The sequence below is a fragment of the Ranitomeya variabilis genome, chromosome 4 (assembly GCF_051348905.1).
Source record: "Ranitomeya variabilis isolate aRanVar5 chromosome 4, aRanVar5.hap1, whole genome shotgun sequence".
Lineage (NCBI taxonomy): Eukaryota > Metazoa > Chordata > Amphibia > Anura > Dendrobatidae > Ranitomeya > Ranitomeya variabilis.
Genome location: NC_135235.1, coordinates 753,317,185 through 753,344,994, shown reverse-complemented (window position 1 = coordinate 753,344,994; position 27,810 = coordinate 753,317,185). Strand labels below are relative to the sequence as shown.

The following is a 27,810-nucleotide window of genomic DNA, read 5'->3' as shown; positions in this document are numbered from 1 at the left end:
GGGCCAAACGAAAAGATACCGGATTGATAATCTCAGAAATCTTATAGGGACCAATAAAGCGAGGCTTGAACTTAGGGGAAGAAACCTTCATAGGAACATGACGAGAAGATAACCAAACTAAATCCCCAACACGAAGCCGGGGACCAACACACCGACGGCGGTTAGCAAAACGTTGAGCCTTTACCTGAGACAACGTCAAATTGTCCACCACATGAGTCCAAATCTGCTGTAACCTGTCCACCACGGAATCCACACCAGGACAATCAGAAGGCTCAACCTGCCCTGAAGAAAAACGAGGATGAAAACCAAAATTACAAAAAAAAGGCGAAACCAAAGTAGCCGAACTAGCCCGATTATTAAAGGCAAACTCGGCCAACGGCAAGAAGGCCACCCAATCATCCTGATCAGCAGACACAAAGCATCCCAAATAGGTTTCCAAGGTCTGATTGGTTCGCTCAGTTTGGCCATTTGTCTGAGGATGAAACGCCGAAGAAAAAGACAAATCAATGCCCATCCTAGCACAAAAGGACCGCCAAAACCTAGAAACAAACTGAGAACCTCTGTCAGACACAATATTCTCCGGAATGCCATGCAAACGAACCACATGCTGAAAAAACAATGGAACCAAATCAGAGGAGGAAGGCAATTTAGGCAAAGGTACCAAATGGACCATTTTAGAGAACCGGTCACAAACCACCCAGATAACAGACATCTTCTGGGAAACAGGAAGATCCGAAATAAAATCCATGGAAATATGCGTCCAGGGCCTCTCAGGGACCGGTAAAGGCAAAAGCAACCCACTAGCGCGGGAACCGCAAGGCTTGGCCCGGGCACAAGTCTGTTATGATCCCAATGGTAGAGGATCTCAGGGTTTTCAGCAAAGTCTGCAAACATAAAAAACCAGCTCATAGGGAGGTGGTAACTAAGCTGACCGCATACCTGATCCTAGCCCACAACTAATAGCAGCCGGGGAACGTACCTACGTTGGTTCTAGACGTCTCGCGCCAGCCGGAGAACTAACTAACCCTTTCAGAGAAAATCAGACCTCACTTGCCTCAAGAGAAAGGTACCCCAAAGTAAAGACACGCCCCCAACAAATAATAACGGTGAGGTAAGAAGAAAGGACAAACGTAAGTATGAACTAGATTCAGCAAAGAGAGGCCCACTATATAATAGCAGAAATATAGAAAGCGGACTTATGCGGTCAGCGAAAAACCCTACAAAAATATCCACGCTGAATATCCAAGAACCCCCGCACCGACTAACGGTGTGGGGGGAGAATATCAGCCCCCTTAGAGCTTCCAGCAAAATCAGGAATCACATTATGAACAAGCTGGACAAAAAACAGAACAATGCAAATGAACAAAAATAAGAAAGCAGGACTTGGCTTATCTTGCAAAAATCAGGACCAGTAGACAGGAGCAACCAGACAAGGACTGATTACATTGATGCCAGGCAATGGACTAAGAATCCAGGAAGTTTAAATAGGAACACCCAGGGTCTAACGAACCAGGTGACTACCAACCTGGGGAAAGAAAATCCAAGAGCCATACCGCTAGTGACCACAAGAGGGAGCCAAAAAGTATAGTTCACAACACAAGTCCCACAGGACTGCACAAAAGAACGCACATCCCGCGACAAGGAAGGCCACCAAAAGGACCTAGCAACCAAATCTCTGGTACCAAAAATCCCAGGATGACCAGCCAACACCGAACAATGAACCTCAGAAATTACCTTACTAGTCCATCTATCAGGAACAAACCGTTTCCCCACTGGACAGGGGTCAGGTTTATCAGCCTGAAATTCCTGAAGCACCCGCCGTAAATCGGGAGATGGCAGAAAGAATCACCCCCTCCTTGAGCATACCAACCGGCTCAAGGACTCCCAGAGAATCAGGCAAAAAACTCCTAGAGAGGGCATCAGCCTTAACATTCTTAAATCCCGGAAGATACGAGACCACAAAATCAAACCGGGAGAAAAACAGGGACCATCGAGCCTGTCAAGGATTCAACCGCTTGGCAGACTCGAGGTTAATCAGATTCTTATGATCGGTCAAGACCACAATGCGGTGCTTGGCTCCCTCAAGCCAATGTCGCCACTCCTCAAATGCCCACTTCATAGCCAACAACTCCCGATTGCCGACATCATAATTACGCTCCGCAGGCGAAAACGTTCTGGAGAAGAAGGCACACGGTTTCATCAAAGAACCATCAGAACTTCTCTGAGACAAAACGGCCCCTGCCCCAATCTCAGAAGCGTCAACCTCAACCTGAAAAGGAAGAGAAACATCCGGCTGATGCAACACAGGGGCAGAAGTAAATCGACGTTTAAGCTCCTGAAAGGCCTCAACAGCCGCAGAGGACCAATTCATCACATCAGCGCCTTTCTTCGTCAAATAGGTCAGGGGCTTAACCACACTGGAAAAGTTGGCAATGAAACGGCGATAAAAATTAGCAAAGCCCAAAAATTTCTGAAGGCTCTTCACAGAAGTGGGTTGAATCCAATCATGAATGGCTTGGACCTTAACAGGATCCATTTCTATAGCCGAATGAGAAAAAATAAAACCCAAAAAAGAAACCTTCTGAACTCCAAATTGGCATTTAGACCCCTTCACAAATAAAGTGTTAGCACGAAGGATCTGAAATACCATCCTGACCTGTTTCACATGAGACTCCCAATCGTCGGAAAAAATCAAAATATCATCCAAATATACAATCATGAATTTATCAAGATAATTCCGGAAGATATCATGCATGAAGGACTGAAACACAGATGGGGCATTAGAGAGCCCGAATGGCATCACAAGGTATTCAAAATGGCCTTCGGGCGTATTAAATGCAGTTTTCCATTCATCACCCTGTTTAATATGAACAAGATTATACGCCCCTCGAAGGTCAATCTTAGAAAACCAACTAGCCCCCTTAATCCGAGCAAACAAATCAGAAAGCAAAGGTAAAGGGTATTGGAATTTGACCGTGATCTTATTAAGAAGGCGATAATCAATACAGGGTCTCAAGGAGCCATCCTTCTTGGCAACAAAGAAGAATCCCGCTCCCAACGGTGACGAAGAGGGCCGAATATGCCCCTTCTCCAAAGACTCCTTAACATAACTCCACATGGCGGCATGCTCTGGCACAGACAGATTGAAAAGTCGGCCCTTAGGGAACTTACAGCCAGGAATCAAGTTAATAGCACAATCACAGTCCCTATGAGGAGGAAGGGAACTGGACTTGGGCTCATCAAATACATCCTGGAAATCCGACAAAAACTCAGGAACTTCAGAAGAGGGGGAAGAGGAAATTGACATCAAAGGAACGTCACTATGTACCCCTTGACAACCCCAACTAGTCACAGACATAGATTTCCAATCCAGCACTGGATTATGTACCTGTAACCATGGAAAACCCAGTACAAACACATCATGCAAATTATGCAACACCAGAAAACGACAATCTTCCTGATGTGCTGGAGCCATGCACATGGTCAGCTGAGTCCAGTACTGAGGTTTATTCTTGGCCAATGGTGTCGCATCAATGCCCCTTAAGGGAATAGGGCTCTGCAAAGGCTGTAAGGAAAAACCACAGCATCTGGCAAACTCTAAGTCCATTAAATTCAGGGCAGCGCCTGAATCTACAAATGCCATGACAGAATAGGACGATAATGAGCAAATCAGGGTAACATACAAGAGATATTTAGGCTGCACAGTACTAATGGTAACAGACCTAGCGACCCTCTTAGTACACTTAGGGCAATCAGAAATAGCATGAGCAGAATCACCACAGTAAAAACAGCCTATTCTGACGTCTGAATTCCTGCCGTTCTGCTCTAGTCCAAATCCTATCACATTGCATAGGCTCAGGACTCTGCTCAGAGGACACCGCCATATGGTGCACAACCTTGCGCTCGCGCAGGCGCCGATCAATCTGAATGGCTAGAGACATACATTCGTTCAAACCAACGTAACATCTTTAAGGGCTTCAGAAAGACCCTTTCTGAAAATTGCAGCCAGAGCTTCTTCATTCCATTTAGCGAGCACAGACCACTTTCTAAATTTCAGGCAGTATAATTCTGCCGCTTCCTGACCCTGACACAGGGCCAACAAGGTTTTTTCTGCCTGATCCACAGAATTAGGTTCATCATACAGTAATCCGAGCGCTTGAAAAAATGCGTCTACATTAAGTAATGCCGGATCCCCTGACTCAAAGGAGAATGCCCAATTCTGAGGGTCTCCACGCAGCAGAGAGATGACAATTTTCACCTGCTGAATGGGGTCACCAGAGGAACGGGGTCTCAAAGCAAAAAACAATCTGCAGTTATTTTTAAAGTTCAAGAACTTAGATCTATCCCCAAAAAACAAATCAGGAGTAGGAATTCTAGGCTCCAAAACCGGAGTCTGAACAACATAATCTTGGATACTCTGTACCCTTGCAGCAAGTTGATCCACACGAGAGAACAAACCCTGAACATCCATGTCAGCGCCAAAATCCTGAACCACCCAGAGATTAAGGGTATGTTTCCACGTTCAGGAAACGCTGCGTTTTTGACGCTGCGTTTTTCCGCAGCGTCAAAAACGCAGCGTCCAGATGTTACAGCATAGTGGAGGGGATTTCATGAAATCCCAACTGCACTATGCGTTTAAAAACACATGCGTTTTTGCCGCGAAAACGCATGCGCGGTGCGTTTTTTCAAAACGCAGCATGTTGCTACAATGAGCAAAACACGCAGGTACACCGCAGGTGACCTGCCAGTGACCTCAGGTGCAGTTTTGGTCAGGATTTTACCTGCATAAAATCCTGACCAAAGCCTGACGCAAAACTGAACGTGGAAACATACCCTTAGGGGAAAAAAAAGACAAAACAGGCTGCAGAGAAAAAAAAAATGGTTCAGAACTTTTTTTTTCCTTCTTTTGAGATGCATTCAATACATTGCCGGCCAGCTGTACTGTTATGACCTGGTGGTTAAGGAGCAACATGGGATGAGCTCTGAGGAGATGGTATCTTTACTGACCGCAGTTCCTGAACCTAACAACACTAGAAGTAGCCGTGGGATGTTCCTGTCACTCCCTAGACACCTCGTCACAGCCGGATAGCTAACTACCCCTAAAGATGGAAACAGGAAAGCGATCTTGCCTCAGAGAAAATTCCCAAAGGACAGACAGCCCCCCACAAATATGGACTGTGAGTGGAGAGGGAAATGACATACACAGAATGAAACCAAAATTTAGCAAAGGAGGCCACTTCTAACCAGACAGAATAGGAAAGGATACTGTGCGGTCAGTATTAAAAGCTAGAAAAATCCATCACAGAGTTTACAAAAAATCTCCACACCTAACGGTGTGGAGGGCAAATCTGCTTCCCCAGAGCTTCCAGCTTAACTGAATATAGAATACTGACAAGCTGGACTAGAGCAAACATAAAATGAGCTGAACGATTAAGTCCACAGCAAGTGGACTACAAATGAACATGCAAGGACTTATCTTTGCTGAACTGGACCGACTATCAAGGAAATCCAAGGAGAGATCTGAATCCAACCAAGAAACATTGACAGCTGGCACTGGCTGAAGATCAGAGCCAGGCTAAATAGCAGAGCAAGAGAGACGATCAGTGGAAGCAGCTGCTAAGCTAAATCCAAGGAGCAGCAGTTCCACTTAAAACCACCGGAGGGAGCCCAAGGGCAGAATTCACAAAAGTGCCATTTACAACCACAGGAGGGAGCCCAAGAATGGAATTCACAACAGTCAGCCTCCTAGTGGCAGCAGCATACACCCACGGTCCTGTGTCCCCCAATGAGTGGCTCGGAGAAAAAGATTTTACGGTGAGTACACAAAAATCCCTATTTTCCTCCAGCATGCACAGATTTCTTCTCTCTTGAATATAGAATTCATGGTCACTGCGGATTCTTTTAGATCTATATAATTCTCCCCTAGGGATATTAACCCTCACATGTCTAGGATGACAGGAGTCAGCTCTCAGAATGATGTTGCCCATAGTTTCCTTGCGGAAAGAAGTAGTTTTTACCTTATTCCTGTCATCCACATAGATCAATAAGTCCAAAAAACTGATGGTAGATTTATTATGGGTGTGGGTAAAAAAAAGGTTACAGTTATTATTGTTCAGATAACTCATAAATTTGAGAATCTCAGAAATGTCAGTACCAATGCTCAGAAACGATCCTGCTCTGGAGAGTATTCTTCAGGAGGGGGTTTATTCTCCACAAGGAGAGCTCTCACTTTTCCTAATCTGCTGACCCCTAGTCTGGTAATGGGTGGTCCTAGTAGAGCGTCCTGGCTGTCTCTACTAAAGGTTTCATCAGCTGCGGTGGCAAATGTGGAGCATGTAGATATGCAGGAAATTCCAAGCAATGTGTTAAGTGAGGCCTGAAACAATGGTTATTGGTGACTTTTTGACTTGCAGTAGTACATGTCATATACATGGTTACCTGCAGTATCTGTGATCCCTCCTATATCAGCTGCACGTGAACTCCGGCAGCCTCAGTGAGCCCTTGTCACGGGGGAACTGGGTAGACTAAGGTTGGTTACCCGGGCCCCTGCGATATCCCTCAGGCTAGGGAAACCCTGTCTGTCCCTTTCCTAGAAGTTACACTAAAGGTGTGCATGTCTGGGCCGCCAGGCCTGACCCTGACTCCTGTTTCAGCCCTAAGCTGAAACCACTACCCGCCACCCAGTGAAGAGACGACACACCAATCCCCACAGAAAGCACAGACAGGGAAAACTGAAAAACGCACCACGCCGCAGACACACAGGAATACACTATAATGTGCACAGGGCAAAACAAATACAAATAGGAAGGAGGAATATGACAAAGGATTATACACCACCAGATACGATATTTCTACAACGAGACCACCACTCCAGACCGGAATCACCAGGCATAAAGCACAAGCTATAATTGGTGACGCCCAAAGTCCAGCGCGACTATTTAAAGGCCGTGGGCGTGACCCAGCCTCCAACCTGATTACCAGCTAGATTAACCCCGAGCAAGCTGGATAAAATCTAGCCGACGCCACTGAGCGTGTAGTGGACGTAAGTGGAATTACTGCTGTCTGACGGACGCCCTAGTGTAAACAGCGTCCGACATGACAGTACCCCGCCTTCTACTTCGGGACCCCAGGGCCCTCACGACTTATAGGTCCCGGCTTGTCCGGATGGCGGCGGTGAAACATACTGACCAGCCGGACCGCATGTATGTCTGAGGCTGGTACCCAGGACCTCTCTTCCGGCCCATAACCACGCCAGTGTACCAGGTACTGTAATGTGCGGCGCACTACACGAGAGTCAACCACCTTGGAGACTTCAAACCCCAAATTGCCATCCACCAAGACTGGAGGTGGCATAGGCGCCGTGTCCACAGAACCCACCACCCCTTTTTTAATAAAGATCTGTGGAACACGTTGTGTATTTTATATACCGTAGGGAGCGCCAAACGGTAGGCTACCGGGTTAATGATAGCGGCAACCCTAAATGGACCAATAAACCTTGGACCCAATTTCAAGGATGGAATCTTGAGTCTTATTTTTTTTGTGGACAACCACACCCCAGTCACCCACACTCAGGTCCGGACCTGTCACACGTTTACTGTCAGCCACTCGTTTGTACCTTGCACCTATGCTTAGCAAGCGCTGTTTCACTCTCCTCCAAACGGATGACTGTTGTGCTCCTAACTAGTCCTCCTCCGGGACGCCAGTAGAGCCCCCCTGACGCAGAGTACAAAACTGAGGATGGAGCCCATAAACACAAAAGAACGGGGACTCCCCAGACGATTCCTGACAGTGAATATTTATAGCAAACTCAGCCAAAGGAAGGAACGTCGACCACTCCTCCTGATTGTCAGAAACAAAACAGCGTAAGTACTGCTCCAAATTCTGGTTCATACGTTAGGTCTGACCATTTGACAGGATGAATTGCAGAAGAATGCGACAACTTGATCCCCAGCCGTGAGCAAAAAGCTTTCCAAAATTTTGCCACAAACGGAGTACCCCTATCAGACACGATGTCAGACGGGACCCCGTGAAGTCTGACCACCTCCTGCACAAAAATCTGAACCAGAGCCTTAGCGAAGTCTTAGGCAACGAAGGCAAAGACACAAAGTGCGACATCTTTGAGAACCGATCAACAACCACCAGAATGACCGAGGAAGGCAAATCTGTGATAAAATCCATGGAAATCTCCGTCCATGGCCTACTGGATACCCCGAGAGTATGTAGTGTGCCAGCAGGACGAGAGCGGGACGTCTTAGCCCTAGCGCACATGGTACATGCTGACACGTATGAGACCACGTCCTGTCGGATTTAGGGCCACCAAAACCGACGTAACACCAACTCGAAGGTACCCCTAACCCCTGGATGGCCAGCCAGGACAGCATCATGATGCTCACCCAACATGTTTAGGCGAAGATGGAGCGGTACAAACGATTTGTTAATGGGAAGCTCTGGTGGTACCTCCACCTGAGCCTCGGCAATCTCAGCCTCAACCTCGGTCGTGAGAGCCGAGACCACTACACCCTTTTGGAGGATGGGTACCGGATCTTCCCGAGGTTCTCCCCCCGGAAAACACCTGGACAAAGCATCCGCCTTAGTGTTCTTAGACCCAGGTCGGTACGTAACAAAAAAGTTGAACCGCGTGAAAAACAATGCCCAGCGAGCCTGCCTGGGGGACAGATGCTTGGCTGACTCCAAATACAGCAGATTTTTATGGTCGGTGATAACTGTAACCTGATGGACCGACCCCTCCAAAAAGTGTCGCCATTCCTCAAAAGCCAACTTGATAGCCAACAACTCCCTGTTGCCGATATCGTAATTACGTTCGGCGGACGACAGCTTCTTGGAAAAGTAGGCGCAAGGACGCAACTCGCCCAAGGATGAGCCTTGTGACAGCACCGCCCCCACTCCAACCTCAGACGCATCGACTTCCACGGTAAATGGTTTTTATACGTCCGGTTGCACCAGAATGGGGGCCGAAGCAAAACTGTTCTTCAGAAATTCAAATGCGCGCACAGCAGCCTGAGGCCAGGCAGAGAAATTGGTACCCTTTTTCGTCATGTCAGTAAGCGGTTTAGCAATGGTAGAAAAATCTTTGATAAACTTTCTATAATAGTTGGAAAACCCAAGGAACCGCTGGAGTGCTTTTAGGTTATCAGGCTGTTCCCAATGCAGCACCGCTTGCACCTTAGCGGCGTCCATTTTAAACCCTGAAGCAGACACAATATAACCCAAGAAAGGAAACTCCTGAACCGAAAATACACATTTCTCAAGTTTTGCATAGAGCTCATTTTCCCTGAGAAGCTGTAACACCTGCCTCACATGCTCTAAATGAGTATCACGGTCGCATGAATAAATGAGAATGTCATCTAGGTACACAATAACGAATTTCCCCAGAACATGCGAGAATACATCATTTATGAAATGTTGAAAAACTGCAGGCGCGTTTGTCAACCCAAATGGCATCACCAAATTTTCAAAATGACCCTAAGGAGTATTAAAAGCCGTCTTCCACTCATCACCTTGACGGACTCTTATGAGGTTGTAAGCCCCCCCCTGAGGTCAAGCTTGGTAAACCACTTAGCACCTGCCACCTGATTGAACAAATCAGGTATCAGTGGCATAGGGTATGGATCACGAACCGTAATCTGGTTTAACTCCCTGAAATCCAGACACGGGTGTAGTCCGCCATCTTTCTTTTTAATGAAGAAGAACCCTGCTGCCACCGGCGAGGACTAAGGCCTGATGTGCCCTTTGCTCAGACTCTCAGCAATGTAATCTTTTAAAGCTTGCCTCTCAGGACCAGAGATGTTGAACATCCTTGCTTTCGGCAATTTAGCCCCTGGTTTAAACTTAATAGTACAGTCATGGGGGCGATGTGGTGGCAATTCTGAGCAACCCTTCTCTGAGAACACATCTGCGAAATCCAGCAGTGACTCAGGAATGCTTGGAGTCACAGCGGACACACGTGGCCAAGCAATTCTCCTGGCAAAATCCGCTCCACTGAATTATGTCCTGAGTTTTCCAGTCAATAACCGGGTTGTGCATAGATAACCATGGAAAACCCAGAACCATTGGTGCAGGAAGATTACTGAGCACCCTACATGAAACCTGCTCAGAATGTAGGACCCCAATGTGGAGTTTAACCTCAGCCACAAACTCGGGTAATCTCCCCCTGTGAGAGAGAGGTAGCATTGATGGTGACCACCTGGATAGGATGAGGCAATTTTTCGACCGTGAACCCAGACGTGCGCGCAAACTCCTCATCAATGAGATTAGTGGCCGAACCACTATCCACAAAAACAGTGATTGGCAGCTCTCTGCCAGCGACCATAACTCTGGCAGGGAGCATACATTGAGAGACCACCATGGAGGATATGCATCAGCTCAGATTGGCCTCCTCAACACCCTCTGAGCTTAGTAGATTTCCGCCTTTGCGCTTTTTTTTAGAAAACAAAGGACAAGCATTTACATAATGCCCCTTTTTACCACAGCAAAAACAGAGTCCCTGCTTCCTGAGCGAGGAGGCTTGATGACGTGACACCCCTGCGATTTGCATAGGCTCCGTGGGCTCACCTGCAGCAACCTCACGTGCACCTACAACCTCCTCCATAGGCGGCGTCTCTAGCGCCCCTGACGCAAACGGCGATCAATGCGGACAACAAGACTCATGGCAGACTCTAGAGAAGCAGGAGTCTCATACATCAGAAGGGCTTGTTTAACCCTTCTCGAAACCCCACATACAAACTGACTCCACAGCGCCGGGTCATTCCATTGTGTGTCCACCGCCCAGCGGCGAAATTCAGAACAGTAATCCTCTGCCATTAGCTCCCCCTGGCAGAGAGCGCGTATTTTAGATTCTGCTAGAACCAATCTGTCAGGATCATCGTATATGAGTCCAAGAGCAGAAAAAAAACTCTCTACTGAGTTAAATGCAGCTGAATCAGAAGTTAATGAAAACGCCCATGCTTGGGGGTCTCCGTTCAGTAATGACAAAACCAAGCCCACACGCTGAGCCTCATTTCCTGAGGAAAGCGGGCGCATACGAAAGTACAATTTGCAAGCTTCACGGAAAACAACAAATTTACTGTGTTCCCCAGCAAACCTCTCAGGTAAAGGGATTTTTGGCTCTGCAACTCTACCTGCAGTTTCCACTTGCACATTAGATACCTCAAGACCCTGTTGCTAAACTGCCCCCTTCAACTCAGTGACCTGTAAGAACAGCGCCCTCAACTGGCGGTTTATGGAAGTCATGGGATCCATGACATACAAAAAAAAAATATATATATTTTTTTTCTTTTGGGCCGATTATAATGTCACGAGGGAACTGGGTAGACTAAGGTTGGTTACCCGGGCCCCTGCGATATCCCTCAGGCTAGGGAAACCCTGTCTGTCCCTTTCCCAGAAGTTACACTAAAGGTGTGCATGTCTGGGCCGCCAGGCCTGACCCTGACTCCTGTTTCACCCCTAAGCTGAAACAACCACCCGCCACCCAGTGAAGAGACTACACACCAATCCCCACAGAAAGCACAGACAGGGAAAACTGAAAAACGCACCACGCCGCAGACACACAGGAATACACTATAATGTGCACAGGGCAAAACAAATACAAATAGGAAGGAGGAATATGACAAAGGATTATACACCACCAGATACGATATTCCTACAACGAGACCACCACTCCAGACCGGAATCACCAGGCATAAAGCACAAGCTATAATCGGCGACGCCCAAAGTCCAGCACGACTATTTAAAGGCGGTGGGCGTGACCCAGCCTCCAACCTGATTACCAGCTAGATTAACCCCGAGCAAGCTGGATAAAATCTAGCCGACGCCACTGAGAGTGTAGGGGACGTAAGTGGAATTACTGCTGTCTGGCAGACGCTCTAGTGTGAACAATATCCGACATGTCAGCCCTTCAGGGTTCAGTGACCAGAGATTCACCTAATGTATCCAAACATTTTATCAGGCGCACGGTGGCGATTTGAGTGGTTTCCAGTTTATCGGAATGGAAAAGGGTCAGTAAGCCCAGAAGGGGCAGAGCTTGGTGACAAAAACTTCTTAGCCGAGAAACCCATTGGATCCTGATGGAGACCGCCCATCCCACCGGTGTAAATAAGAGCACACATAGAATATTGTGTTATTAATATTGTTCACCGCATCATATTGTTGGGTTTAAGTTTGAATTTTCGTACTGGTAAAAGAGTTTTAATGTTGTGGGTGTGAAATAACTGAACCATGTGATAGGGCGTTTTATATTATTATTTATTTATATAGCACCATTGAATCCATGGTGCTGTACATGAGAATGGGTCACATACAAATTACAGATATCACTTACAGTAAGCAAACTAACAATTACAGACTGATACAGAGGGGCGAGGACCCTGCCCTTGCGGGCTTACATTCTACAGGATGGTGGGGATGGAGACAATAGGTTGAGGGTTGCAGCAGCTCCGGTGTGGGTGAGGCGGTATCTCCGGTAGTGGTGAGGAGGCAGCGGGGTCAGTGCAGGCTGTAGGCTTGAACCCTTAAAAAATTTCCTTCAGACCAGATTATATTAAATAAAATATATTTTTTATTAAAAATAAATTGCAATCACAAAAAACATCACCAAAACGTATGGAAATTTTTTATTATTATTAAAATTGTATAATCTACAACAGATATTTATTTATTAAGAATATAAAACATACAACTATAGATAATATGTATCTCCTCCAATCGAGGTTTACTTAGGGATAGATAAAAAATATATATATAAAAACCCCGTATGTGCAAGACAGGGCAAATCCAAACTGATCAGTATAATAGACATAAAAATATATATAATGCAGCAAATAATAATTTAATAATATAATATGTGATAAAAATCAGTCAAATAAATTTGTGAATAATATGTGTATATCCATATATATACACACACACACACACCTATTGTGTGCAGCAAAATAAATCAATTCATAATAAAGTGCAATAGTGCAATAAAAAATAAATTGCATACAAAACAACCAGTGTGTCCACAAAAGTTGTGAGCCAAAACCAAAAAACAAATAATTATGTATTACCCAGTAAAAGCGCAGCCAAATGTGCCAAAATATATTATGAATACTGACCAGTTAGGAGTACCACTGCCCTGCACACACCACTCCAACGCCGATTTGCTCACTGCTTCATCATTATTTGCTGCATTATATATATTTTTATGTCTATTATACTGATCAGTTTGGATTTGCCCTGTCTTGCACATACGGGATTTTTATATATATATTTTTTATCTATCCCTAAGTAAACCTCGATTGGAGGAGATACATATTATCTATAGTTGTATGTTTTATATTCTTAATAAATAAATATCTGTTGTAGATTATACAATTTTAATAATAATAAAAAATTTCCATACGTTTTGGTGATGTTTTTTGTGATTGCAATTTATTTTTAATAAAAAATATATTTTATTTAATATAATCTGGTCTGAAGGAAATTTTTTAAGGGTTCATTTCTATAGTGTTTTTCCTCAGTTTATAAAAATTATTATCTCTGGTGTTTCTTTCTATATAGGTTGCTGTTTTCAGGCTGTAGGCTTTCCTGAAGAGGTGGGTTTTCAGGTTCCATCTGAAGGATATGAATGTGGTTGATAGTCGGATGTGTTGGGGCAGAGAATTCCAGAGGATGAGGGATATTTGGGAGAAGTCTTGAAGGCGGTTATATAAACCCTGACTCACTAGTATAACACTAGGTTATGACTAAGGGGCATATTTGGCACTGAAACGCGTAAACCGGTGTTTGGGACCCCTGCTATTTATGCCATTTTTGTATTCTCGGTTGTCCATGCTTTTAATGAAGATTTTTGCAATAAAGCTTATTGGACTGCAACCTCTTGGTGCTGGATTTTTTACTACTTGTTGGATTTTCCTGGGATGGCAGCCATGCACAGAATGGACAGATGAGCTGAAAAAATACTTTTTTTATTTACTTAAAGGGAACCTATCACCCCGTTTTTTGAAGATGAGCTAAAAATAGCGTTAAATAGGGGCAGAGCTGGGGGTTACATTAGTGTCTTTTGTGTGCCTTTATAACCTACCTAAGCTGCCGAAATACCTTTGTAAAGTCGCCGTTTTCTGCTGTCACTCACGCTGGTCGGGTCAGATGGGCGTGGTGACAGCGCTGTTTCTCCCCCAGAAACCTGCTCATCATTACGTTGGTGGCGTAGTGGTGTGCGCATGTCCAAAGCGAAGATCCACTGCCCAGGAGATTCAAAACAGCGCGGGCTTCGCTATTCGCCGTTTACCGATGGGCGCGGCCATCTTTCCTGTGGCCGCGCGTGCGCAGATGGAGCGCTCTGCTGCCCGGGCTTCAGGAAAATGGCCGCCGCGATCTCCATCTGCGCATGCGCGGAATCCCGCGGCCATTCTCCTGAAGCCCGGGCAGCAGAGCGCTCCATCTGCGTACGCGCGGCCACAGGAAAGATGGCCGCGCCCACCGTTGAACGGCGAATAGCGAAGCCCGCGCTGTTTTGAATCTCCTGGGCAGTGGATCTTCGCTTTGGACATGCGCACACCACTACGCCACCAACGTAATGATGAGCAGGTTTCTGGGGGAGAAACAGCGCTGTCACCACGCCCATCTGACCCGACCAGCGTGAGTGACAGCAGAAAACGGCGACTTTACAAAGGTATTTCGGCAGCTTAGGTAGGTTATTGTCATGGTCTCAATGGCAAGAGAACATAGCATCAGCATATACAAGAACTAGCTCTTGGAAGATGGGAACTGAGCTGACCATGAACTAAACCTACCGCACAACTAGCAGTGGCCGGGTAGCATGCCTACGTTGATTCTAGATGCCCAGCACCAGCCGGAGGACTAAATAAAGCTAGCAGAGGAAAATATTAGTCCTAGCTCACCTCTAGAGAAATACCCCGAAAGGAGACAGAGGCCCCCCACATGTATTGGCGGTGAGTTAAGATGAAACAACAAACGTAGTATGAAAATAGGTTTAGCAAATTTGAGGTCCACTTACTACATAGCAGAAGACAGAAAGGACACTTTCATGGTCAGCTGAAAACCCTATCAAAACACCATCCAGAAATTACTTTAAAACTCTGGCATTAACTCATAACACCAGAGTGGCAATTCCTGTTCGCAAGAGCTTTCCAGACACAGTAACGAAACTACAGCTGTGAACTGGAACAAAAATGCAAAAACAAACATGGACAAGAGTCCAACTTATCTAGTAGTTGTCTAGGAGCAGGAACAAGCACAGAGAGGCTTCTGATAACATTGTTGACCGGCAAGCAACTAACAGAGCAGCAAGGTTATATAGCGACTCCCACATCTTGATGGGAACAGGTGAACAGAGAAGATGAGGACACCAGTTCAATTCCACCAGTAGCCACCGGGGGAGCCCAGAATCCAAATTCACAACAGTACCCCCCCCTCAAGGAGGGGGCACCGAACCCTCACCAGAACCACCAGGGCGATCAGGATGGGCCCTATGAAAGGCACGAACCAGATCAGAGGCATGAACATCAGATGCATTCACCCAAGAATTATCCTCCTGGCCGTATCCCTTCCACTTGACCAGATACTGGAGTCTCCGTCTGGAAACACGAGAGTCTAAGATTTTCTCCACAACGTACTCCAACTCACCCTCAACCAACACCGGAGCAGGAGGCTCAACGGAAGGCACAACCGGTACCTCATACCTGCGCAATAATGACCGATGAAAAACGTTATGAATAGAAAAGGATGCAGGGAGGTCCAAACGGAAGGAAACAGGGTTAAGAATCTCCAATATCTTATACGGGCCGATGAACCGAGGCTTAAACTTAGGAGAAGAGACCCTCATAGGGACAAAACGAGAAGACAACCACACCAAATCCCCAACACAAAGCCGAGGACCAACACGACGGTGGCGGTTGGCAAAAAGCTGAGTCTTCTCCTGGGACAACCTCAAATTGTCCACCACCTGCCCCCAGATCTGATGCAATCTCTCCACCACAGCATCCACTCCAGGACAATCCGAAGATTCCACCTGACCAGAGGAAAATCGAGGATGAAACCCCGAATTACAGAAAAACGGGGACACCAAAGTGGCAGAGCTGGCCCGATTATTGAGAGCGAACTCCGCCAATGGCAAAAAAGCAACCCAATCATCCTGGTCAGCAGACACAAAACACCTCAGATATGTCTCCAGGGTCTGATTAATCCGCTCGGTCTGGCCATTCGTCTGAGGATGGAAAGCGGACGAAAAAGACAAATCTATGCCCATCCTAGCACAGAATGCCCGCCAAAATCTAGACACGAATTGGGTCCCTCTGTCAGAAACGATATTCTCAGGAATACCATGCAAACGAACAACATTTTGAAAAAACAGAGGAACCAACTCGGAAGAAGAAGGCAACTTGGGCAGAGGAACCAAATGGACCATCTTAGAAAAACGGTCACACACCACCCAGATGACAGACATCTTCTGTGAAACAGGCAGATCTGAAATAAAATCCATCGAGATGTGCGTCCAAGGCCTCTTAGGAATAGGCAAGGGCAACAATAATCCACTAGCCCGAGAACAACAAGGCTTGGCCCGAGCACAAACGTCACAAGACTGCACAAAGCCTCGCACATCTCGTGACAGGGAAGGCCACCAGAAGGACCTTGCCACCAAATCCCTGGTACCAAAAATGCCAGGATGACCTGCCAACGCAGAAGAATGAACCTCAGAGATGACTCTACTGGTCCAATCATCAGGAACAAACAGTTTATCAGGTGGGCAACGATCAGGTCTATCCGCCTGAAACTCCTGCAAGGCCCGCCGCAGGTCTGGAGAAACGGCTGACAATACCACTCCATCCTTAAGGATACCTGTGGGCTCAGAGTTACCAGGCGAGTCAGGCTCAAAACTCCTAGAAAGGGCATCCGCCTTAACATTCTTAGAACCCGGTAGGTATGACACCACAAAATTAAACCGAGAGAAAAATAATGACCAGCGCGCCTGTCTAGGATTCAGGCGCCTGGCGGTCTCAAGATAAATCAAATTTTTGTGGTCAGTCAATACCAACACCTGATGTCTGGCCCCCTCAAGCCAATGGCGCCACTCCTCAAAAGCCCACTTCATGGCCAAAAGCTCCCGATTCCCAACATCATAATTCCGCTCAGCGGGCGAAAATTTACGGGAAAAGAAGGCACAAGGCCTCATCACGGAGCAGTCAGAACTTTTCTGCGACAACACTGCCCCAGCTCCGATCTCAGAAGCGTCGACCTCAACCTGAAAAGGTAGAGCAACATCAGGCTGACGCAACACAGGGGCAGAGGAAAAACGGCGCTTAAGCTCCCGAAAGGCCTCCACAGCATCAGGGGACCAATCAGCAACATCAGCACCCTTCTTAGTCAAATCGGTCAATGGCTTAGCAATATCCGAAAAACCAGCAATAAATCGACGATAAAAGTTAGCAAAGCCCAAAAATTTCTGAAGACTCTTAAGAGAAGAGGGCTGCGTCCAATCACAAATAGCTTGAACCTTGACAGGATCCATTTCAATGGAAGAGGGGGAAAAAATATATCCCAAAAAGGAAATCCTCTGTACCCCAAAAACACACTTAGAACCCTTCACACACAAAGAATTAGACCGCAAAACCTGAAAAACCCTCCTGACTTGCTGGACATGAGAGTCCCAGTCATCCGAAAAAATCAGAATATCATCCAGATACACAATCATAAATTTATCCAAATAATCGCGAAAAATATCATGCATAAAGGACTGGAAAACTGACGGAGCATTTGAAAGACCAAAAGGCATCACTAAATACTCAAAGTGGCCCTCGGGCGTATTAAATGCGGTCTTCCACTCATCCCCCTGCCTGATTCGCACCAAATTATACGCCCCACGAAGGTCAATCTTAGAGAACCACTTGGCCCCCTTTATGCGAGCAAACAAATCAGTCAGCAACGGCAATGGGTATTGATATTTAACAGTGATTTTATTCAAAAGCCGATAATCAATACATGGTCTCAAAGAGCCGTCTTTTTTTGACACAAAGAAAAAACCGGCTCCTAAGGGAGATGACGATGGACGAATATGTCCCTTTTCCAAGGACTCCTTTATATATTCTCGCATAGCAGCATGTTCAGGCACAGACAGATTAAATAAACGACCCTTTGGGTATTTACTACCTGGGATTAAATCTATGGCACAATCGCACTCTCGGTGCGGAGGTAACGAACCAAGCTTGGATTCTTCAAAGACGTCACGATAGTCAGACAGGAACTCAGGAATTTCAGAGGGAATAGATGATGAAATGGAAACCACAGGTACATCCCCATGAGCCCCCTTACATCCCCAGCTCAACACCGACATAGCTCTCCAGTCGAGGACTGGGTTGTGAGATTGCAGCCAAGGCAATCCTAGCACCAAATCATCATGTAGATTATACAGCACCAGAAAGCGAATAATCTCCTGGTGATCCGGATTAATACGCATAGTTACTTGTGTCCAGTATTGTGGTTTATTATTAGCCAATGGGGTGGAGTCAATCCCCTTCAGAGGAATAGGAGTCTCCAAAGGCTCTAAATCATACCCACAGCGTTTGGCAAAGGACCAATCCATAAGACTCAAAGCGGCGCCAGAGTCGACATAGGCGTCCGTGGTAATAGATGACAAGGAGCAAATCAGGGTCACAGATAGAATAAACTTAGACGGTAAGGTGCAAATGGAAACAGATTTACCAAGCTTTTTAGTGCGCTTAGAGCATGCTGATATAACATGAGTAGAATCACCACAATAGAAACACAACCCATTTTTCCGTCTAAAATTCTGCCGCTCGCTTCGGGACAGAATTCTATCACACTGCATACTCTCTGGCGACTTCTCAGTGGACACCGCCAGATGGTGCACTGGTTTGCGCTCCCGCAAACGCCTATCGATCTGAATAGCCATTGTCATGGACTCATTCAGACCCGCAGGCACAGGGAACCCCACCATAACATCCTTAATGGCATCAGAGAGACCCTCTCTGAAAGTCGCCGCCAGGGCGCACTCATTCCACTGAGTAAGCACAGACCATTTACGGAATCTTTGGCAGTAAATTTCCGCTTCATCTTGCCCCTGAGATAGGGACATCAAAGTTTTTTCTGCCTGAAGCTCCAAATGAGGTTCGTCATAAAGCAACCCCAAGGCCAGAAAAAACGCATCCACATTGAGCAACGCAGGATCCCCTGGTGCCAATGCAAAAGCCCAATCTTGAGGGTCGCCCCGGAGCAAGGAAATCACAATCCTAACCTGCTGTGCAGGGTCTCCGGCAGAGCGAGATTTCAGGGACAAAAATAATTTGCAATTATTTCGAAAATTCTGAAACCCGGATCTATTCCCCGAGAAAAATTCCGGCAAGGGAATTCTCGGCTCAGATACAGGTGCATGACAAACAAAATCCTGCAAATTTTGTACTTTCGTGGCGAGATTATTCAAACCTGCAGTTACACTCTGAAGATCCATTACAAACAGGTGGACACAGAGCCATTCAAAGATTTAGAAGGAGAGAAAGGAAAAAAGGCTGCAGCATAGACAGACTGGCAAGAGGTCCAATTAAGAGCACACTCAAGAGGGAAAAAAAAAAAAAAAAAAAAAAAAAAAAAAAAAATCTCAGCAGACTTCTTATTTCTCTCCTTTCTCAGCCAAGGATTTTAACCCTTTAGTGGCCGGTCAAACTGTCATGGTCTCAATGGCAAGAGAACATAGCATCAGCATATACAAGAACTAGCTCTTGGAAGATGGGAACTGAGCTGACCATGAACTAAACCTACCGCACAACTAGCAGTGGCCGGGTAGCATGCCTACGTTGATTCTAGATGCCCAGCACCAGCCGGAGGACTAAATAAAGCTAGCAGAGGAAAATATTAGTCCTAGCTCACCTCTAGAGAAATACCCCGAAAGGAGACAGAGGCCCCCCACATGTATTGGCGGTGAGTTAAGATGAAACAACAAACGTAGTATGAAAATAGGTTTAGCAAATTTGAGGTCCACTTACTACATAGCAGAAGACAGAAAGGACACTTTCATGGTCAGCTGAAAACCCTATCAAAACACCATCCAGAAATTACTTTAAAACTCTGGCATTAACTCATAACACCAGAGTGGCAATTCCTGTTCGCAAGAGCTTTCCAGACACAGTAACGAAACTACAGCTGTGAACTGGAACAAAAATGCAAAAACAAACATGGACAAGAGTCCAACTTATCTAGTAGTTGTCTAGGAGCAGGAACAAGCACAGAGAGGCTTCTGATAACATTGTTGACCGGCAAGCAACTAACAGAGCAGCAAGGTTATATAGCGACTCCCACATCTTGATGGGAACAGGTGAACAGAGAAGATGAGGACACCAGTTCAATTCCACCAGTAGCCACCGGGGGAGCCCAGAATCCAAATTCACAACAGGTTATAAAGGCACACAAAAGACACTAATGTAACGCCCAGCTCTGCCCCTATTTAACGCTATTTTTAGCTCATCTTCAAAAAACGGGGTGATAGGTTCCCTTTAAGAATTTCAATGACCTTTTCCTGATAATCAAGGAAAGTATCTGCATTTCCGGCTTTTTTGTATAACACAAAAGAATTCTATGTGGCCACCTGAAACAAATATATGACTAACTTCTTATACTAGATATATGATTTTCTTGATAAATGGTATGGCTGCAGAACCTGATCTGCAAGGTCAGCACCAGGCCCGGATTTAGGGGTGGGCCCTAGGGGCCCGGGCCCTGGGCCACCCACCAAGCAGGGGCCTCCCACCAATATAGGGATAAATATCTGAAAACATGTAAAATACACGTCTCTTTGCTGTGAACCATTTCTAATGATAAGGAACATTTAACAAAAGAGAAACTATTGAAAGTGTAGGGACCTGGCTATGGTCCTACATCTCAGTGGAGTGGCAGAGTCATGGCACCTGACCTGCGTCAGCATCCACTGACCTGGCTAGCCTAACCAGACTTCCTTAGTACCCTCCCTGTACCTAATGCTTAGCTTATGGCCTGCGGCAGCCTTCTCCGATCCCAACAGAAGCTTCTAGGCGCTAAACATTCAGCTATATGATCGCTCCCTCGGATTAGGTCAGATGAGAGTTTGATCAGCTACCTTCAAGGAAAAAGGCAGAGCCACGATGTCGGCGCGAGAAGAGGATTCTCCACCACGGAGCACGGCAGGACTTCACTCTGGGTCTTCAGACACTGAAGATCCAGAGGTGAAGTGGGTCAGTCTTCACAGTGCCGCGGTGGGCGAGTATGATCTGTGTCTGTCCGTGTGTCTGTCTGTGTGTGTCTGTCTGAGTATCTTTCTTGCAGCTCCTGTCCTACACAATACTACACTGTATATACAGGTCCACTGTTATGACCTGGTGGTTACGGAGCAGCACTGATATGACCTGGTGGGTAAAATGAATCATGGGACAAGCTCTGAGGAGGTGGTAGCTTTACTGACTGCAGATCCTACTCCTAACACCAACACTAGAAATAGCCGTGGAGTGTTCCTGACTCTCCCTAGACACCTCGTCACAGCCTAAGAACTAACTACCCCTAAAGATGGAAACAGAAAACTATCTTGCCTCAGAGAAATTCCCAAAAGGAAAGATAGCCCCCCACAAATATTGACTGTGAGTGGAGAGGGAAATGACACACACAGAAATGAAAACAGATTTTAGCAAAGGAGGCCAATACTATCTAGATAGACAGAAATAGAAAAGGATACTGTGCGGTCAGTATTAAAAACTAAAAATCCACGCAGAGTTTACAAAAATGAGCTCCACACCGACTCACGGTGTGGAGGGGCAAATCTGCTTCCCCAGAGCTTCCAGCTAGCCTGAATATTTCATAATGACAAGCTGGACAAAAAGAAACATAATTTAAACTGAGCAGAAAAGTCCAAAGCAAAGGAACAACCAAAGAACTAGCAAGAACTTATGCTGAAATGGACAGGCCATCAGAGAAATCCAAGGAGAGATCTGAATCCAACCCAGAGAACATTGACAGCTGGCATGAACTACAGACCAGAGCCAAGTTAAATAGCAAGGCCAGGGGAGCCGATTAGTGAAAGCAGCTGCTACAGCTAAACTCAAGGAGCAGCAGTTCCACTCGAAACCACCAGAGGGAGCCCAAGGGCAGAACTCACAAAAGTACCATTCATAACCACAGGAGGGAGCCCAAGAACGGAATTCACTACAGTCCACACTATATCCTGCATTACAGTGTGTCTGTGTATACTGTATGTATAGAGTGTGGACCTGTTTACAGTATAGTGCTGTGTATACACTTTATACAGCCCCTCAGCCTCTATTCTATATACAGCCAGCACAGCAACAGCCTCTGAAATATACAGCCCGGCAGCAGCCCCTCATATATATACAGCCCAACAGCAGCTTCCAATATATACAGCCCAGCAGCTATATATATATATATATATATATATATATATATATATATATATATATATATACACAGCTCAGAAGCAGCCCCTCATACATATACAGCCCAGCGGAAGCCTCTCATACATATACAGCCAGCACAGCAACAGCCTCTGATATATACAGGTAAACAGCCTCTGATATATACAGCCCAGCAGCAGCCCCTCATATATATACTGTATATACAGCCCAGCAGAAGCCCCTGACATATAGAGCCCAGCAACTGTCTTTAAAGGGAACCTGTCACCTGAATTTGGCGGGACCAGTTTTGGGTCATATGGGCGGGGTTTTCGGGTGTTTGATTCACCCTTTCCTTACCCACTGGCTGCATGCTGGCCGCAATATTGGATTGAAGTTCATTCTCTGTCCTCCGGAGTACACGCCAGCACAAGGCAATATTGGGAGCAAGCATCTCTCCATTGCATAAAGCCCCTGACTGGCCCTTTCGGAACTTTTCATTGACCAATGATTGTGGAAACCCCTGTCTGTTTTTGCTAATGGTCCCACAAGCCCCCAGACTTTTAAAATAGGGGTATGCTGGTGTAGTAGTTGTCAACATACAGATTGTAGCCTTTATGTAATAATGGAGTTATCAGCTGGCCAAAAGTTTTTCCTGATGTCCCCAGATAAGTAGGGCATCCTGGTGGGTTTAGTTGGCTATCTTTCCCCTCATAAATGCAAATAGCTGATGTGTATCCGGTTGAAGTCTCGCACAATTTATAGAGCTTTATTCCGAAACTTGCCCTCTTAGAAAGAATAAATTGCTTGAGGTGAAGTCTTCCTTTGAATTTTAAAAGGGACTCCTCAATGGAAATGTTTTCTGTTGGGGTGTAAAGCTTTAAGAACTTTTCTGTCAAGTCTTCGATGATGGGTCTGATTTTGAATAGTCTGTCATGTTCTGAGGCATTTCTGGGCGGACACTGACTATTGTCGCTAAAATGCCAAAATCTCATGAGCATTTCAGAATGGGTCCTAGGAAGAACGTCAGAAAAGATTGGGGTGGCTTGAACAGGGCGGTTGGACCATTAGGACCGAATGCTCGTTTTTATTAACAAGCCCCATAGCGAATGTAAATAAAGAAAAAACCTAGCACTCAACTGATGCTTATGTGCAAATTTTATTGTAGTACCCAAAACGTTTCGGTCCCTCAAGCGGACCTTCATCAGTTACGTACTAAACTGAAGCTCGGGCATAAGAGACAATATTGTCTCAGGGCACTTGTACCTGCAGCGTCTTGGCAGAACGCTGTACTGGATAGAATGCTGTGGAAGATCAGGCGGTGGACACCGCGTCTGACAGCAGCACATCACGCCTGATCCTCCACAGCATTCTATCCAGTACAGCGTTCTGCCAAGACGCTGCAGGTACAAGTGCCCTGAGACAATATTGTCTCTTATGCCCGAGCTTCAGTTTAGTACATAACTGATGAAGGTCCGCTTGAGGGACCGAAACGTTTTGGGTACTACAATAAAATTTGCACATAAGCATCAGTTGAGTGCTAGGTGTTTTCTTTATTTGGATTAAGGTGTGGGAGCCTACCTTAGCACCATTCGACCAGTAGTGCACACGCTATTTTCTACTACCATAGCGAATGTAAGTCCTAAAAATGTTTTCATTTCTAGGACATTAGTTGATGTCCATAAATTTGACCTAGCATGATAGGATCATAGATTCTGGCTGATGAATTGGGACACATATAAATTTGTTTGTAGGACAATATGCTCTAGCAAGCTATCGGTCAGAAGCAAATTAAAAAAAGTAACTGGTCCAAAATTTTCCACCTCCACATTTATACCAGAAATGGCATAAAAATTAGGGATGAATGGAGTAGCCAAATCTGAAGCCTCTTATCTGGGAAATGCTACACCAAGAGGCAAAGCCCCTTGGACATTGGTGTGTGCCAATTTTCGAGCACTAGGGACAGCGCTAATACTGGGCATCGTTCCCTGAGTTGGAGATATTTCTCTAGAAGCTCTATTTGTCCTTCTTGTTGTACTGGTCCTTGTGTGTGAGGATGGACCAGAATCACTGCTCATTTCTGAGCTATCACTGTCGCTGCTACTAAAGCCCTCAAAATCCACATTGCCATCTGGCATTGCACTTTCTTCACTGTCAGCACATAAAAGTGCATAAGCCTCCTCTGCACTACAATACTGATGGGCCATTTTATTCGTTGTTTTTTTTTTCCGGAAATAGAAAACTCTGTGACGAACGTGACCAAATTATTGGGGAGACAATTGAGAAAAGCCTAATTCTTTAGCCTAACCCTAACTTCAGAATAAACCCTATCTCTAACTTTAGCCTCACAGTAACCTTAACCTAACAGTAACCCTAACTTTAGCCCCAACACTACCCCTAACTATGGCACTAACCCTAACCTGCCTTATGTTTTTTTTTTTACTATATAGCAAAATTGCTGACTGACTCAGCTGTTGCCAGCAGCACTTGTAACACTGTTTCTACTCTAATGTCTCACTGACAGGAGATCTGAGGAGAAACAGCGTTTTTATGAGACAGATCGCCCGAGAAAGTTCGTTGCTACAACAAACTTTCCTAGTGATTTGTCTCATTGGTTGGTGTGACGCTGACGTCATCAGGACCTGAACCAATCAGGTCTCGATGAGGTCGCAGGGTTCACAGTAAGTGTTGTGCGCCGGAATCCCCTCGTTATAAGGTTCGTGTGGGTCCTGATGAGGGCTGCACAAAGCCCTGCTAGCCCTGACATTTTTATCTACTATTGGCGGTCACAAATCAGTTAAGTTAAGGGTATCATAATTCCTGTCCAGGCATATTTCATAAGTTTTTTTGTTGTTGTTTTTAATTCTGTGTAAATATGGTTGAAAAGCAATGTCTGACTTTTTCATTTGTTCATTTTCATAGATTTCTTATTTATTATTACTTTTGTCAGATTCAAGTTATTTCTGTCATTAAACGAGGGGTACCAACAATTTAGACAATGTGTGTAGGAGGAATGAATATTTTGATTCCACAGCCACTTTCTGGAAATTAACACGCAGTGGATGTTGGAGAGTGAAAATTACACATTTGCCATTTTATTGCCCAGCACATAGTGCCCAGATTGTGCTCCAGTAGACACACACCACAAATTAAGTGGATTCTTCTCACTATAATATTGCTAATTACAGGGATCCTACATGTTGTTTGAGCACACTGCAAGACTCAAAAGTGAGAGTGCATTTTGCTGGATTAGTTTATAGAAACTGTTACTTTTCAACAGCCTTTGAGCCACTAATAGTGTGGGAACATCTGTTTTTCCATTGACAGATGATGGACCTGAGTGGGGACTTGTTTTTTGTGAGAAGATAATTGGTATTATTTTCGCCTACATAACATTGATTGGTTTCTTTTTATTCGATATTTGGGAGGCAGAATGAGCAAACAGTTGATCACCACACACTACTGGTTCATCCAACAAGGTTTTCTATTAGCCTGTGAACTGTCATTGTCTTGGTAAATAAAGTTTTTTTTACATAGCTTGCTATTTTATGGACCTTTTAAGTAGAAATGTTCAAAAATATAAAACTCAAAAAAAATATTTTATTTATAAAAATATCCTTATCTTAGCAGATGACTGTACCAGGAGATCAGAGGGACAGCTGACATCTTCAATTTTTAAATCTGATGATCTTGAAATCCTACAAGATACAACTGAAGTGATTGCTTTTACTCCCGATATCCCATCATCCTTTCACAGCAAAGATCTGTCATCTGATCCTATGAAACCGGTCCCCTCTTCTGATTCATTACTGACTACTAAGGAAAGTCAAAGTCAAAAAAGAGGCATTAATACACTAACTGCTCCTAAAGCAAAGAAGTCGTTTTCATGTTCAGAATGTGAGAAATGTTTTGCACATAAATCACTGCTTGTTAATCACCAGAGAACTCACACAGGGGAGAAGCCTTTTTCATGTTCAGAATGTGGGAAATGTTTTGCTTGTAAATCACTGCTTGTTACTCACCAGAGAACTCACACAGGGGAGAAGCCTTTTTCCTGTTCAGAATGTGGAAAATGTTTTAACCAGAAATCAGAATTGGTTTATCACCATAGAACTCACACAGGGGAGAAGCCTTTTTCCTGTTCAGAATGTGGAAAATGTTTTAACCAGAAATCAGAATTGGTTTATCACCATAGAACTCACACAGGGGAGAAGCCTTTTTCCTGTTCAGAATGTGGGAAATGTTTTCCATTTAAAACAACTCGTGATAGCCATCAAAGAACCCACACAGGGGAGAAGCCTTTTTCCTGTTCAGAATGTGGGAAATGTTTTAACCAGAAATCAGAATTGGTTTATCACCATAGAACTCACACAGGGGAGAAGCCTTTTTCATGTTCAGAATGTGGGAAATGTTTTGCACGTAAATCACTGCTTGTTACTCACCATAGAACTCACACAGGGGAGAAGCCTTTTTCCTGTTCAGAATGTGGGAAATGTTTTAACCAGAAGTGGAATCTTGATGAACACAAAAGAACTCACACAGGGGAGAAGCCATATTCATGTTCAGAATGTGGAAAATGTTTTCAATGGAAAATAACTCGTGATAGCCATCAAAGAACCCACACAGGGGAGAAACCTTTTTCCTGTTCAGAATGTGGGAAATGTTTTATCCGGAAATCACATCTTGTTAGCCATCAAAGAACCCACACAGGGGAGAAGCCTTTTTCCTGTTCAGAATGTGGGAAATGTTTTGTACGTAAATCACATTTTGTTAGACACCAAATAATTCACATGGGGCAGAAGCCTTTTTCCTGTTCAGAATGTGGAAAATGTTTTAACCGTAAAAGTAATCTTGTTACACACAAAATAACTCACACGGGGGAGAAGCCTTTTTCTTGTTCAGAATGTGGGAAATGTTTTAACCAGAAATCAGATTTAGTTAATCACCTTAGAATTCACACAGGGGAGAAGCCTTTTTCCTGTTCAGAATGTGGAAAATGTTTTAACCGTAAAAGTAATCTTGTTACACACAAAATAACTCACACGGTGGAGAAGCCTTTTTCTTGTTCAGAATGTGGGAAATGTTTTAAATGGAAAGCGCTTCTTGTTAGACATCAGAGCAGTCACACAGAGGAGAAGCCTTTTTCATTTTCTTAATGTGGGAAATATTTTACTTGGAAATCAACTGTTAATAAACATCAGAGACATCACATAGGGGAATGTTGGAATAGTTTTAACTAGTGATGCGCGAGCACTAAAATGCTCGGATGCTCGTTGCTCGGGTCGAGCAAATTGGAATACTCGGGTACTCGACCAGAGCAACGAGCCCAATGTAAGTCTATGGGAAACCCAAATATTTTTACCTCGACCCCCTCAGGGGTCCTTTTCAGGTCTAAAAACGTCTAAAAATG

At 45.1% G+C, this 27,810-nt stretch overlaps 1 protein-coding gene across 1 annotated transcript in view; it reads left to right on the top strand.

Annotated features, from left to right (window-relative positions):
• Window positions 1–27,609, top strand: part of LOC143766804 (uncharacterized) — a 63,711-nt gene extending 36,102 nt beyond the window's left edge. Inside the window, exon 7 of the mRNA XM_077254767.1 lies at window positions 26,031–27,609. Coding sequence (XP_077110882.1) covers window positions 26,031–27,556 — 1,526 coding nt within the window. The 3' untranslated portion in view covers window positions 27,557–27,609. The remainder of the gene's footprint in view (window positions 1–26,030) is intronic.
• The last annotated feature ends 201 nt before the right edge of the window (window positions 27,610–27,810 follow it).